The 15,172-nt window shown below is 42.3% G+C and overlaps 1 protein-coding gene across 1 annotated transcript in view; it reads left to right on the forward strand.

Moving 5' to 3' along the window:
• Nucleotides 1-110: 110 nt before the first annotated feature.
• The window catches only part of Bcap31 (B cell receptor associated protein 31), a 30,477-nt gene continuing 15,415 nt past the window's right edge, over nt 111-15,172 (forward strand). Inside the window, 6 exon segments of the mRNA XM_032889596.1 lie at nt 111-194; nt 1,363-1,498; nt 2,516-2,616; nt 8,838-8,845; nt 8,847-8,874; nt 8,877-8,985. Coding sequence (XP_032745487.1) covers nt 1,407-1,498; nt 2,516-2,616; nt 8,838-8,845; nt 8,847-8,874; nt 8,877-8,985 — 338 coding nt within the window. The 5' untranslated portion in view covers nt 111-194; nt 1,363-1,406.

Raw genomic sequence — 15,172 nt, forward strand, 5'->3', positions numbered from 1 at the left:
AAGACCTTGGTAACTAGCCGCGCCTAAGGGCGGGGCGGGAAACGACAATGGGCGGAGTCGTTAGGGGCCTCAGGACGATTTGTGGGCGGGGCCCGACGCACGTTTCCGGTTTCCGGCCGTGGGCTAGGGGGCGGATCTGAGCTTTGGTGAGAGTTTGGTAGTTGCAGTGGGGCGTGCGCGTAGGCTGAAACTCGGTAAGCTGCGTCCGCGTGCATGGCTGACTTTAGGACCACCGAGGTTCTCCTGAGTCCCCTCATGAGGGAGGAAAGCGAGCATCCCACAAAGACTGGGTTCTGGGAAGTGTAGGGATCCGGGCCTTGTAAGTTTAGGGCAGGATCAGGCAGAGGGATGTTGTGGAGGCAGGTGGAGCCGGACTCTAGGGGGCGCGAGGACGGGGCGAGGGGGGGCAGTGGAGAAGTCCCACCCGGAAGAGCTGCCCAGGTAGGCCCAGCTCCTCGAAGGCCATCTGGAGCGATGGACTTAGGCGTTGTGGCTTACTAGGATGCAGGGAGGTCTCTTGGCTTCGGGAGAGACTTTTCTGGTTCTGGAACTTTCTCCGAGTAAGGCCTTGACGTGCTCTGTGGAGACCTGTATTTGCTTTTGGCCTGGATTCTCGCCCTCTAGGAGTCGCTCTTGTGGGCCTTTTGAGAGTATGTATGTGAAGGCCTTACACCCTGTGAATTCGTGGGAGCATTCTGAAGGCCTGTTTAATTCTCAAAAAGCAGCATTAGGAGGAGGCTGGAGGCTGCTAGGTTTATCTGCCCCTCATAAGCGTTGGAGGAAATGGGCCTCCTTTCTTGTACAGAGGCTTAAGCGGTGGCGTTTGCAGAAGATACATGTATGAACACTGCAGTCCCAGTCACACTTGGTAGTAGGGACGAAAGACATGGCTCCTGCAGCAGAGGCTTAGACTTGAAGGAAGCCTGATGGTGCCCCCCTGTTTATGTAAATCGTTCTTAGGAAACATTTTCTTAGTTATACAAGACGTTCCTTGAGGGGAGCCTGGTGGTGCTGGAGAAGGTCCTCCTATTCTACGAGAAACATTTTTCTGTTAAATAGGCTCTAAGTCTCTTGGACTCACCAGGGAAAGGAATTATCAACAAAAGTACCTAGTCATAGTGACACACTTGCTGGAAGGTCAAAAGTAACTTTCCAGGGAAGTTTGTTGCCTGGTTAGCATCATTGGTCAAGTATCTGCTGTTGGGTCTTAACCCTGTTTCAACCAGGGTTTTAAAGCTCTGAAGCAGAGTCCTGTGGTCTGTTGTGAAGAGTGGCAACCCTAGCCTTTCCAAGGCCCCTGAACTAGATGTCCTTGACTTCTCAGCTCTCATGGTTCCTCCTGTTTCTTCTGTGCCCTGTCAGGAAACAAGCTCCTATCCGTCTGTTGGAAACCTTTAAGTCACAGGATGAGTTTGCAGTGGACTGCAGTTGCCACCTTCCTCTACGCAGAGGTCTTTGCTGTGTTGCTTCTCTGCATTCCCTTCATTTCTCCCAAAAGGTATGGCTATTGGAGCAACAAAGCAAGCATATGAGGAAGGTGCTATCAAACCCTGAACCTTGTAGTTTCTGTGTGCAGAACTGGTGGACCCTGAAATTGAGGCTACATGGAAACAAGTAAAACCTGTCTTGGGTAAAGGTGGCAGGAGTGTGATTTTTTTATCACTAATCCTGAACACTGTTTTGCTTTGTTACCTCTTCAGTTGCTTCTTGTGCACACTGTCTTCTGGTCTTTGCAAAGAAAGATATATCTTCAATTTTTTGAGTAATATTCTCTTGCCTATTCTTGGGCCTCAGGGCTGTGGGGAATAGTTGTGTGGAAACTAGAATACTTGCACCATTGACTTACATTGTTGCTGATTTGCTGACTTTTGACCTCCTAACCGCTCCTACTGGCATTGCTTAGTAGGCTCATGAGCATTTATCAGCCTATGAAGGATGAAGCCATATTCCCTTTTAATAAAAAACAGGATTTTCTAAGTTATTTAGATATTAATTTTTAAATCATTTATAGTACATCAATACTATTTCTATTTAAATTAGGGTGTTATAAAATCACCATAGTTAATAATACCTAAGGAATAGTCTTGCCAAAACCCACATTGACATTTAATTCACAGAAAGCAGAGACCAAAACCCTGATGGAACTGTTTTAGTCTTGGATGCTCTGTAGGACAACTAACTTTGTTCTACCACTTAGGAGGTGAAGGCAGGATTAGGAGTTCAAGGCCTGTCTTGGCTCTGTAACAAATTTGAGGTTAGCTTGAGCTATAGACACTGTCTGAAAAGGAAAAGGATTATGGAGATGGCTCTGTAAGTAAAGTGCTTGCTGAACAAGTATAAACTCAAGATCTGAGTTTCATCTCAATCATTCATGTAAAATCTGGACATGGTGACATAAGCAGTAACTGAGACTGATTTTGTATGGGGCCTCTTGGCCAATCTGTCCTTTCATTCACTTAGGGTTTAGATTGCAAAAGTTCATTTTCTTCAATATCTGTCTTCATTTCTTTCACAGATGGCAGAAGATTTTTAAATCTCGGCTGGTTGAGTTGGTAGTGACCTATGGCAACACTTTCTTTGTGGTTCTCATCGTCATCCTTGTGCTGTTGGTCATTGGTGAGTGAGCTGCAGCAGGAGGTTGCTACCTGATCAGATCCTATGTCATGGCTTCTAAAGATCTGTGCCACATTGGAAAACAAGCTTCCTCAGAAACAAACTCATTAAGTGCCGTTTTGATAATCTGTTAAGGAGGTGCTTGCTATTAGCAGGACCTTCATTTCAAGAGGTTCCTATAGCAATTCTTATGGACTTATACTCAATGGCCTTTATATACTCTTATGACCACATTTGTTACCAAGGTACCCTACCCTAGTTATTTTAGAACTGATACTAAAAGAAGCTAATTGGTCTGTGACCCTGATCAAAACAGTGCTGCTTACTGGCATGTAGATAGTAGTATAGTCTTCTCCCTTGAAGACTGACAGCAGGCTTCCTTTTTTAAAAATTATTTTATCTTTTACTTTTATTTATCATTGTTATTATTTTTTTGAGACAGTCTCTCCCTGGCTCTCATGGAACTTGCTCTGTAGACCAGAATGGCCTTGAATTTATAGAAATCCTCCTGCTTCTGCTTTCTGAGTTCTGAAATTAAAAAGGTGTGTGCCTACTGGGGTTACATATATGTACCAGCATGTCTGTGGACACAGGGCTTCCAAGTACAGAACTGAACAACCAAGTTTGAGGGAGACAAGAGTGGTGGTGCATACCTTTATAGCAGGTGAATCTTTGTGAGTTTGATGTTTTGTTTGTTTTGTTGTTTTTCAAAACAGGGTTTCTCTGTGTAGCCCTGGCTGTCCTGGAATTTAATCTGTAGACCAGGCTGGCTTCAAACTCACAGAGATCTGCCTGCCTCTGTCTCCTGAGTGCTGGGATTAAAGATGTATGCCACCATTGGCTGCTCGGTATTTGTAAGTTTGAGACCAGCCTGGTTTATATAGAAAGTTGTAGATAGCTAGGGCTATATAGAAAGACCCTGTCTCAAAAAATAAAAAAGATGGATGGGGAAAACATTCTATAGTGAGGTGGTAGTTGGCTCACATAGAGACAAGGAACTAGTAAAGCTCTTGTCTGGCTATTGAGTGTTGTTTTGCTATAGTAAGCAATAAGTATGTTTCCCTACTTGGACTACTTCCCCTTTCCTTGACTCTGCTGTGAAACATGGCATCCTGTTTCAGAGATGTGATGTCCACTTAGGCATAGAATACTCCTTCCTTCAAGTTCCTAGCAGAAACACATCCGGATAGAATGTGGTTATTGTTGTGCACAGCCCCATCTACTAGCTGATTTACTTTATGTTTACAAGTACACTGTAGCGGTCTTTAGACACACCAGAAGAGGGCATCATATCCTATTACATATGGTTGTGAGCCACCATGTGGTTGCAGGGATTTGAACTCAGGACCTCTGGAAGAGCAGTCAGTGCTCTTAACCATTGAACCATCTCTCCAGCCCAACATTTCCCTTTAATGTTCAGTGCTTGATGGGATTTGTACAGGCAGAACTTCTCTGAACAGGCAACATGTGGCCTGTAGGTTCCTAGGCAAAGCTGTTGGATGCCAGCTCCTTATATAACCTCTTGAAATGCTTAACAAGAGTCTAAGAGGCAGCTTTTTCCACTTAGGGTTTGGGCAGCTTCTGGGATAAGAACTGATGGGGAGGATGCAGATGTTAGAGTTGAGCTTCATGAAATGCCAAGTTATTTATTTATTTTTTTTATGTTTTTTTTTTTTTTTTTTTGAGCTGAGGACTGAACCCAGGGCCTTGCGCTTTGCTAGGCAAATACTCTACCACTGAGCTAAATCCCCAACCCCGCCAAGTTATTTTTTAAATAGGCTTGTATGCTTGCTTTTGTGTTTAGGTAGAGCCAAGAAATGTAGAGTCCAGGCACATGTTGGGATTATTTTGTCAGTCTTGTCCTATTCCCTAACTAGTGTCTTTGATTTCCTAGTACATTTTAGTGGGCCAGAGAGAGATTTATCTAGAAGCTACTATTTGACTGACAAGAACTTATTTTTGGAGATCAGGGATCTGCAGGTGTCAGCTTGGGAATTCTAGGGACAAATATGGTTCTGATGACCAGTAATTTTCTACAGCTTCCTACTTTAATGTTAGAAGCATAACCTAGGAGGATAGGAAGGTGGCTCATTGGATAAAAGCACTTGCTGTGCAAGCATGAGGATTTGATTTCAAGTTTCCAGACCCCATATAAAAGCCAGATGTTGGGTGTGAGCCTCTACAATCCCAGAACTCCTACAGAGAGATGAATCCCTGGAAGCTTGGCAGGTCCTGTCTTAAACAAGGTAGAAGACAAGGACTGATACTTGAAGTTGTCCTCTGACTTCTTTCCACAGGTGTCCTCGGACACATTCGTACTTGTATCCATATACAAATATGCATGTGCACACTGTACACATAAAGATAATTTAAAAAGCATAACCTAGAAAAGTCTACACACCTTCTACAGATAGAGGTGCTGGTTGATAACAATACTGTGAAGATAGTGGGCATCATCAGCCATATCCCTTCCTCACTGGGAGGAACCTAGATCAGGTCTTTCGGGGAGAGATAGTGGTAAAGAGGGATAGGTTTACTCCTGTTGACTAAGAGGAAGAACTGGGTTCTGCTTCTGTTCTTGGGTTGATAGTACACAGTGTTTCTCATTCTAAGTCTCCTCTTGGTTATTTAACAAGGTCCTTGGAATGATAGGATTTCTAAATATAAGTAACAATGTAAAAAAGCAAAATACTTTTTAGCTTGTTTTCTAATTATGAAAATAATGCATTTTTTTATATTTTCATACACGTATATAATATACTTTGATCATATTCCCCTATACCCCATACCTAACTTTATCACCTCTGTAACTTTAATTTTTTCAAATCTTATTTTTAATGATGGTTCTTAAACACTTTTACCTCCCTTGTAGTCTACCACCTACCAGAGGTAGTGGGAAAATAAAAAAATACAGGGGAAGTGGACCTATTTAGAAAGGTTCTTTGGAGCAACCCCATCTATATTGTCTGGGAATCAGCAGTTCAGTTCACAGGTGAGCAGTGGCAGCTCGATCCACTTGCCAAACACCTTGCAGATATGCAAGGAGTCCAGTTTGGTAGTCAGGATAGCAAACAGGAATCAGCAGCAGTGGCACCTAGCAGAGACAGCCAGGACTCGGCATGTATGAGTCAGCAGGAGGGACCAGGAGGGAGTTCTCAACTGTCCCTCTCTCAGAGAATCCAGAGACCAACGGCTAGCTCTATAAGCCTAGCTCAGTTTCTGCAATGTCCACCGAGTCCTATTTATACCCTACAAACATCATGTGTCTTCCATGGGTCTTGTCTGAGCATGTGAGTCTGTCTCAGCTGACATCACTCTGCCAACCAGTCTGAGTCCTTGGAAGTGGAGAGAAACTGCAGCACACCTCCCAAACATTGTGATCTCCCCCAACAAAATAGAAATAATAATAAAATAAAACGAGTCCAATTTGTGTTGTGCGTATGCTCACTGGAACATGGTCAGTCTCCCAGTGGCCAGTCCCCTAAGGAAAGCTGAGTCGTTCCTCACCCCTGCCCGAAGCCATCCACTGTGGAGAGCTACCCTTCAGCATCCACATCACAGTGCTTGCGAGTTCTCTTTGGGGACTTCCTTTTTAGGTTGTTCCTTTTTTTGAGGAGGAGGGGGTGATCACAGGAGTCTTCCATGCCCCTTCCTCTCAAGTGTGCCTCTGCAGCCATCGATATCACTGCCAAAGTAGCTTCCTTACTCCTTACAGACCATGGGTTTCCGCATGATTTCTGACCACAGCACAGGCCACAAACATACACCCACCACCTCCCACTCCCCCACCCCACCTCCTGCCACAGTAGAATCACACATCCAGACATGGCCCTTGGAGGCAGCACAGCCTGGACATCACCATGGCGTCCCATGGCAGGGCAGGCCACTCATACCAATATAGCCCCCCAGTGGTGGGAGGGGGGGACACAGCAGCATGGTCCACAGATATCAACATGGCTTCAGGCTACAGCATGGACCAGGGACATGAGCATGGCCTCAGTGGTAACACGAGCCACAGACATCAACCTGCCCACAGGCTGCATCACAACCACTTACTCACACATGACTCTTAGTGGCAGCACAGACCACGGTGGTCCTTGAGTGAGGTCCAATCCAGAAAGTAAACTGTTCTTTATCTCGGCATCTGTTAGGGAATCCAGGCCCGGTAGCCTGTTGGGGGAGAGGTGGGGGCTGAATCTGTCTGGCAAGCCCCAGGCCTGGCCTGGCTTTCTTCTGGGCTCGCATAATTTTTAAATACAAAAATTAAACACAATCCCTTGTAACATATATCACACAGATAACTGTCATGTCATGAATACTTAGTTATATGTTGAAATATTTACAACTTGGAATCATGTGTAAAATCATGCTTTTGGATGGTGCTTTTTCCACTTACATATTGTACCTTAGACATCTTTTGATAGCAATTGTGTTCTTTAATTCTCCCATAATTATACCATAGCTTAATTCCTACTTTATAGGCACCCTTGCATTTTTATACAAATGATTCTGTGAGGTAAATTCATAGAGATAGAATTGCTGAACCTGAGGGTATGGATGTTTTTTTATTTTCTTCCAGTTGTGTTTATACCAGTTTATGGCAGCATTGGGGAGTGCTTCATGGCACAGATTTAAACACAAAGATACATTGTTGTGTAGTCTCGACAAACTGAACAGTACCCAGAACAATGATATCTTGCTTGTCTCACACTGAGGTGTGTTAAGAACCTTCTGGTAGATTATTTGTTGTTGTTTTTGAGGCAGGGCCTCATTCATAAGCAAGCTACTAAAGTGTGACCTTCACCTCCTCAGTCTCAAAGGCCTATTTGTGGGTATGTACCACTATTCTCAACTCCCCCCCCCCCTGGAGCTGGGGACCGAACCCAGGGCCTTGCACTTGCTAGGCAAGCACTCTACCACTGAGCTAAATCCCCAACCCCTATCCTCAACTCTTAAGGTAGATTTTTATGTACTGATTTTTTAAAAAATATGTTCCTTTGTTCTTGTTGTCAGTGGGAATTAGTGTTTCATTGTGTAGCCTTAACTGCTATGGAACTCCCTACATAGATCAGGTTGGCTTCAAACTCAGAGATTTGCCTGCCTCAACCTCCCAAGTACTGGGATTAAAGGTGTTTGCCACCAAGCCTCTAGAACACTTTCTTGAGGTAAGGGATTGGGGAGATTAGTAGATATACTAAGGTTCCATTTCTGCATTACAGATCAAAGATTCTGAGGACATGTATTATTAAGCCAGACCATTATGCATCTGACAGTGGCTCTTGTGGGAGCAGAGGTTGCTTACTCACAGTAGACTATCTGCTATATGCCTTGTGGTAAACTCTAGAGGATATAAAGGAGAATTCTTTTGCTCTCAATTCGTAGTCTGCTGTGAAAAAGATGGACAGGAAACACAGATTGAAGATAATTTCAGTGACAAATATATGTTACAAAGCAGATAACAAAGTGCGATGTGACAATTGACTTTAAATCTGATAGCTCTGTATTTACATGTATAGATAGATATCCAGCAGTAGGTGACTATATTAAAGAGTTTTTTTTTACAGTTTTTTTGTTTGAATTTTTGATGAGCATGAATTCATCTTTAAAAACTTTAATTACAGTTTATCAGGGATGGGGAACACATGCATGCCACAGTGTACATGCAGAGGTCAGAGGACAAGTAGTAAAAGAGTTGGTTCCGTCTTTTTACCTTATGGGTCCTGGAGATTAAACTCAGGTGGTCAGACTGGATGGCAAGTACTTTCACTCACAGAGCCATAACCTCAGCTCATGAAGTTCTTTTTTAATAAAGTAAAACATAATAATGCACATTGTAGCCCATGCCTCCTGAACAGTTCTTGTGAGCATTCTACCAGCAGGACCTCTGACTTATCAGTTGGGTGGCTGGCACTTCAACTTGAGAGAAAACAACAAACTGAGGTTGGAAGCATCATATGAAAGGGAATCTGTCTCCATTACTTCAACCTTGAAGAGCATCTTGAAGTGTAGTGCACACACATAATCTAACTAGAGTAAGGCGGGGCTTGATGTGTAAACAGTTAAGAGGAGAATGTTCTGGCAACTTTTGATAAAGCCTCCCATAAAGGATATGTGTAGAATTAGTACTAATGAAGAAGATGGATTTGAAGGATGAGTCTGGCTTATCTTCCTACCTGTTTTCCTAATCAAAGTAATATCAAATGCCCATCTCTGTTCTACCGTAGATGCTGTCACGTGAGATCCGGAAATATGATGATGTAACAGAAAGGTGAACCTCCAGAACAATCCAGGTGCCATGGAGCACTTCCACATGAAGCTTTTCCGTGCTCAGAGGAATCTCTATATTGCTGGCTTTTCCTTGCTGCTGTCCTTGTGAGTAGAGAGGGACCAGGAGCTTGAGGAAGCCTTGAGCTTTGGGGATATATAGAGATGTGTTTGTTCTGCTCTTGTGGCTTTAACTCCTCTGTGTATCCTAGGCCCAAAGACCCAGCTTGTGTTTGATAAACTATACAGTTGCCCCCTGACTTCCAGAGGCAGCAAGGAAATGGGTGAGGTGGGGGTGGGGGGTGGGGTAGGGGGTAGAACAAATTCCAGAAGACATTACTAGTTCGTGTGTGTGTGTGTGTGTGTGTGTTTGTGTGTCTGTGTCTGTCTGTCTGTCTGTCTGTCTGTCTCAATTGTATCATTGGCTGCCCTGGAACTCATTATGTAAATCAGGCTGGCCTTAGACTCATTAAGATTCACCTACCTCTGCCTCTCAAGTGATGAAGTTAAAGCTGTGTGCTCTCATGGTGGAAAACTCCATCTTACCACATTTTGGTGTAGGTTAAATTTGTTACTATCTTGTGTTCCATTTGTTTGTAGATTAAAGTGGCAAAGCTTTCCCTCTGGGAATGGATCTTTGGACCCCATCTTATAAGGGACTAATTGGGTTGGGGCCTTTTGTATTTGGGGTACTGAGGTGGGTAAAGTGGGCAGAAGTAGCATGAATGGATTAAAAACTGACCTAGTCCCCAGGGCCTTCTCTTGTGTAAATTTGTATTTAAGAGCATGTTGTGACCTGTAGCCTTGAGCATTTCTCAGCATTTCTTCCAAGGCTGTAAGGGTGGCTAATTGGATAAGAACAAATGAATAGAAAATGCCTATTAGAGTCAAAACCCTGTTTTCTGCTTCCATTTTCATCCACGGGCCTAGCAGAGAAATAGGCAGACATGCTCAGGCTCTGTGACAGTATTAAGAAGGTATCAGTAATAGGCTGGGAATATAGACCAGTACTTGCTGTTGTATGCAAGACCTTGGGTTTGTTCCTTAGAACAACAGAACAGCTGGGGATTTAGCTCAGTGGTAGAGCGCTTACCTAGGAAGCGCAAGGCCCTGAGTTGGTCCCCAGCTCCAAAAAAAAAAGAACCAAAAAAAAAAAAAAAAAAAAAAGAACAACAGAACAAAACAAACCTAAAATGTTGTTTGTTCTGTAGTTCAGGACCAATTATCTTAGTCCATTTGTTCATGTCAAGGCTTGGACAGGCTTGGTGTCTAGTGAGGGCTGTTTTCTGCTTCTGAAATGGTACCTTGATACTGCATTATTCTGGAGGGGAAGAACGCTGTTCTTACATGGTAACAGCATAAAAAGCCTGTGCTAGTTTCCTGTGGACCTTTATAAGATACTAATTCATTTATGAGGACAGAACCCCTCAAAGCTTAATGATTTCCCAGTAGGCTCTACCTCTTAGTATCACCACAATGGAGATTTAGCTCAACACATGAATTTTAGAGACTATTCAGACAATGATACCCTGAGTGTATGGATTCTCATGTTAGGTTCAAATATTATAATTCCCACCTGGCTTTGAGTCAAAAGACTCAAGATTTACTGTTTAAGGGAATTTTTACCCTCTTAATCATCTGACATGTTATGCTTCACTATGCATTAGTATGAATACCTGTCCAGATTTTAGCTTTCCATAAAACAGTGAGGTCAGAGAATCTTGGATTTTCTGGATCCTGTTTGAGAGGAAAATGTGGAGGCAAGTAAGGGTGTGTGCGTGTCCACTTACTTTTGTATTTCCTTAGTGTATTACTGTGCTGAGTCATCACTGTATGTCTGTACAACTTAGAGCTCCACAAATGCAAACTACATTTATGCTTTGGTACTACCTTCACTTTCAACTCTAAGATATTTTAAAGATAATATCTATACATTCCTTATGTTTATTTCCATGTAAGTGTTAAGTATTTTTGTGGTACCAGGACTTGAACCCAAGGCCCCTTGCATGCTAGGCATGCATTGTACTACTGAGCTACATCCTTTGCTTTACATAACATCTTTCTTTTTAGATTTACTTATTCTTATTTTATGTATATGAATGTTTAGCCTGCATGCATGTATGTGCACCACATGTATGCCTCTGCTTAGGTCCTCTAATACTGGAGTTATGGATGGTTGCGAGACACTATATAGGTGCTGGGAATTATATCCATGTCCTCTGTAAGAGCAGGTACTCCTAGCCACCAAACCACATCTCTAGATCTTTTTGCTTTTGAAATGGGGTTTCACCAAGTTGCCTGGGCTGGTTTTCAGATTTACCATTTCTCTGTTTCAGCTTTCTGAGTAGCTGAGAGGTGATCAGCCTGCTTGGCTTAAAGCAGTATGTTTGATCACCTTAAAGCTTGGCATCTTCAAATTTAGGAAAGTCAGGAACTGAGAATGTTGGGAGAGGTTGACACATACCCTAAATACGTAGTTTTTAAAAAAAATATGGTGGGTATGAGGCTAGTGGGTATATGTAGCTCAGTACAGAGTGCCTAGTATGCACAAGTCCGTAGGTGACATCTCTAATGTACACACACAGAGTATGGAGACTGAAAACCTGCTGTTAATTCTTCATGAAAAGAACTGGGCAGAAATCAGACTTTACATGGCTATGTTAAGTAAAGAGTTGGAGGACAGAATGAAACCTTATAAGGCTCTATCAAAATGCCAAGCTTCTCTAAACAATTTAACTTCATTTAGGCATGATGAAATTATATCCAGAAACTATAAGCTCAGTTAGTGATGGAATTGCTGCTGATGCTTGAGGAGCTGCAGAATGGGATAAATGTTGGAAGGCAACAAACATGCTTACTTCCCAGTTGCCAAGTAGAGAGGGTGGATGGGAAATGACTAGAATGGGAAGATTTGAGTTCAATCTGAAGTCATATTCTAGAAAGGTTTGTATGCTTTTGAGAAAGAAGGGAACTGAATTACCGAAGACTTCTTTAAGTTATATTTCTCCCTTCTAGAGATCAAACAAATTTCTCAGCAGTGTTCATAGGCTAAATGTTCTCATGGATCCAGTGCTAAAGTGTGGTCAAGGTGCTGGCCTAACCAGTGTACTTAAGTATACTCCTAATTGATATCCATGCTACTATGCAGATCAGTGCCATTCAGGTAGAGGCCATATGAGGCTTTCTGTCTACCCTTGGCATATTCTGTGCAGATAAGGGGATGGTGTGCAGATGTGGCAAGAAGACACTAACAGAAATAGCAAGTAGATGATGATCTTTCAGAATCCCAACTCTCTAGATGGCCCCACTGATTGGGCGGCTAGAATGTGAGACTTGAATTTTTAATGGGAAAACATTTATAAATGTGCAAGTAGATTCATCAGGGACAAGGAAGATTGAGTTAAATAGAACACAAAAACTTGGGGGGAGTGGGGCGTGTTACAGCTTAGTGGAATTAGTGGCAAAAAGCTTGTAGGCGAGGAAGAAACCTGTAGGTTAGTCTGTCTTCAGTATTAAAAACAAAGAAACCACCACTAACAACAAAACAAACAAACAAAACAGAAAAAAAGTGCTCAGCAGTTAAAAGCACTCATTTTTGCAGAGGATGGAAGAAGTTCGATTCCCAGCACCCACATGGTGGTTTATATTCACCCATAATACCAGTTCCAGACAATCTGACAGCCTCATTTTTTTTCTCCCTCCAAGACAGAGTCTCACTATGTAGCTCTGGCCCATCCTGGAATTCCTTGTATAGACCAAACAGGCTATGCAAGACTCTGAACTCACAGGGATCAGCCTGCCTCTGCCTCCCAAGTGCTAAGAATAAAGGCATGCATGCACCACCAAGATTGACTATATTTATTCATTTACTTACTTACTGTGTATGAGTGTCTTCTCTTTATGTGTCTTTCTGTGCTATATGCATGCCTGTTTATAGATTGTTGCAAGCTATCATGTGGATGCTGAAAATTAGATCCAAGTTCTCTGGAAAAACAGACACTATTCTTAAAACCACTGAGCTATCTCTCCAGCCTGATACTCTCTTTCACCTCTGTGGGCACTAGGTATGCATATGGTGCATATACATATCAACAGAAATAAATAAAGTAAGTACACTTTAAGAAATTAATGAAAGAAAGGTACACAAAACTAAAACTCAGTGTGTCTTTACGGGCATGAATGAACGTATAGCTTGCAGTATAGGCCATTGCTTTGGGTGAGGTGGCAAGAGGGGCTGAGAAGTGAGTGTGAAGTGTTGTTGTAAAAATATAAAAATAAAAAAAGTATGGCTGTCCCCGCCCCCTAGGTCCGCACCGTGGTGTCCCAAGATATCTGCTAGATATCTTGGTGGAAACACATCCCATCCGCACACTGTCCTACACTCAAAGCCTCACATAAAAGAACACACAACACAATAATCTTAGACCCAATTGATAAGATATAATTTCCCACTTAAACATACAAAGCCTGGTACCATCCATCCCTTAGGAACATTGATAACAACCTGTAAATCAGAATCATAAATTCACCTACAATGGCTTTTCACTCTGTCATCTTCCTTTCTCTCCTTTCTCTCTTCTAGTCTCCTCCTCTTCCTTCAAACTTCTCTCCCGCCCATCCTTCCTTCTCCTCCAATGACAGGCCTCCTTCTATCCTGTACCTGCCCCTCACCTGTACTTTACAAATTCAATGGGTAGAAGGTTCTGGTGAGGTCAACTGATTCCTGAGTATGTGACTAGGCAGCTGTCCTTGGGGCAGTGGAATTAGCATCAAAATACAGTTAACTTCAGGGCAAACCACAACATTTCCCCCCTTTTGTCCAGATAAAAAGCCTTTTCACTTATATATAAATTGAGTACAGTTATTACCATTCTACAATTTATAAAGCATATGATATTCTCAATACCCAGTCCATCACTATATCCGTTAAACAGAACATTTAGTTATCCATTCCAGCTTAAGAAAGGCTTACAATCTGTATTATATCTTGGCTAGCTTGTATACTATCTGATAACTATCCAATAAAATATGTATATTTAGAGTTAAACAGCCTGATAGGCTATGAGACTATAATGTCTTCAACCCCGTCAGAAATCTGGGAATGACCAAATATCTATATACATAGGAAGCCTAACACGGCTTCCAGAACTGAGAGGTTGCAGAGACAAAACTCCACTAGCACAGTCCCCTGTTAGCAACATGTGAGCGCAAGTCTTCAGCCTTCTGGCCCAAAATCAACTGACAGACTCTTGAAATGCAGATTTTGAAGGGCTGATCACCCTGTCTTGGCAGAGTTTATCGGTCAACTATTCTGCATAATGTGTCCTTTTCTGGACAGTATTAGTCTGCAGATGAAACAGGCAGTTTTATCTAGTGGCTGCCTAGCCACAAAGTATTGCCTCACCTGGAGGTAGAGATGTTCACATTCTTCATTAAATCCACAAGAGGGGAACTGTTAGGAGCAGATATGTCTCAACAAAAGATAAATAACTTTAAATCTCAAATTTTGTGGATTTCTGACATTTTTGAAAACCATCTATCTAAGACAATCTGGACTGTTGTCTTTATATCTTACTATTGTCTTGAAAGTACTCTCACAAAGTCAGAGCCACAGATTTGCTATTTGGCCCTTAACTCACAGGTGTAATCAACTCAGAAGTTTGTAATGACATCAATAGAAGGACTGGCTCTAAACCTTGTACTTTTAAACTTTTAACAAATAAATTCTATACCAAAGCAAAGATATGATTAGTTAACAAATAAGATTACGACTGTATAACTCAATCTACCTAATTCCTCCCTGTTAAATTACAACCATTTCTAAATTCCTCATAAAAACAACTTTAGAATAACCACTTTCAGCCCCCCAAAGTCCAGGGAATTGAGGCGACGACTCCTCCATAAATTCTTCAAGCTGTACATGGGCGTTGAGATATCCTTAGGGGTAGGGGGTAGGAAGAATGAAGCAAATGCTGTAGCCAATGTGTCCTGACTGGACCCAGCTGAAAGTCCTTGAGACCAGGAATCCAAGTAGGCACACTCTGTAAAATACAATTCTCAAGACAAAAGTTTAGATTGTTTGATTCTCCTGAATACATTTTTCAGGCGGTCTACCTCTATCAAATCTGATCAGTATGACTCTGTGAGTTTTCCAGAGCGTAATCACACTTTTTAAAAACAAAGACAAAATCTTTCTCCCAAAATACTGTGTTCCTTAGTCTGAAACCAGAAAAGCTTGTATCTTGCACTCTCTCCCAGAGTAATAATATAACCATTAAACTCAAAGTCACACCCA

The sequence above is a fragment of the Rattus rattus genome, chromosome X (genome assembly GCF_011064425.1).
Source record: "Rattus rattus isolate New Zealand chromosome X, Rrattus_CSIRO_v1, whole genome shotgun sequence".
NCBI lineage: Eukaryota > Metazoa > Chordata > Mammalia > Rodentia > Muridae > Rattus > Rattus rattus.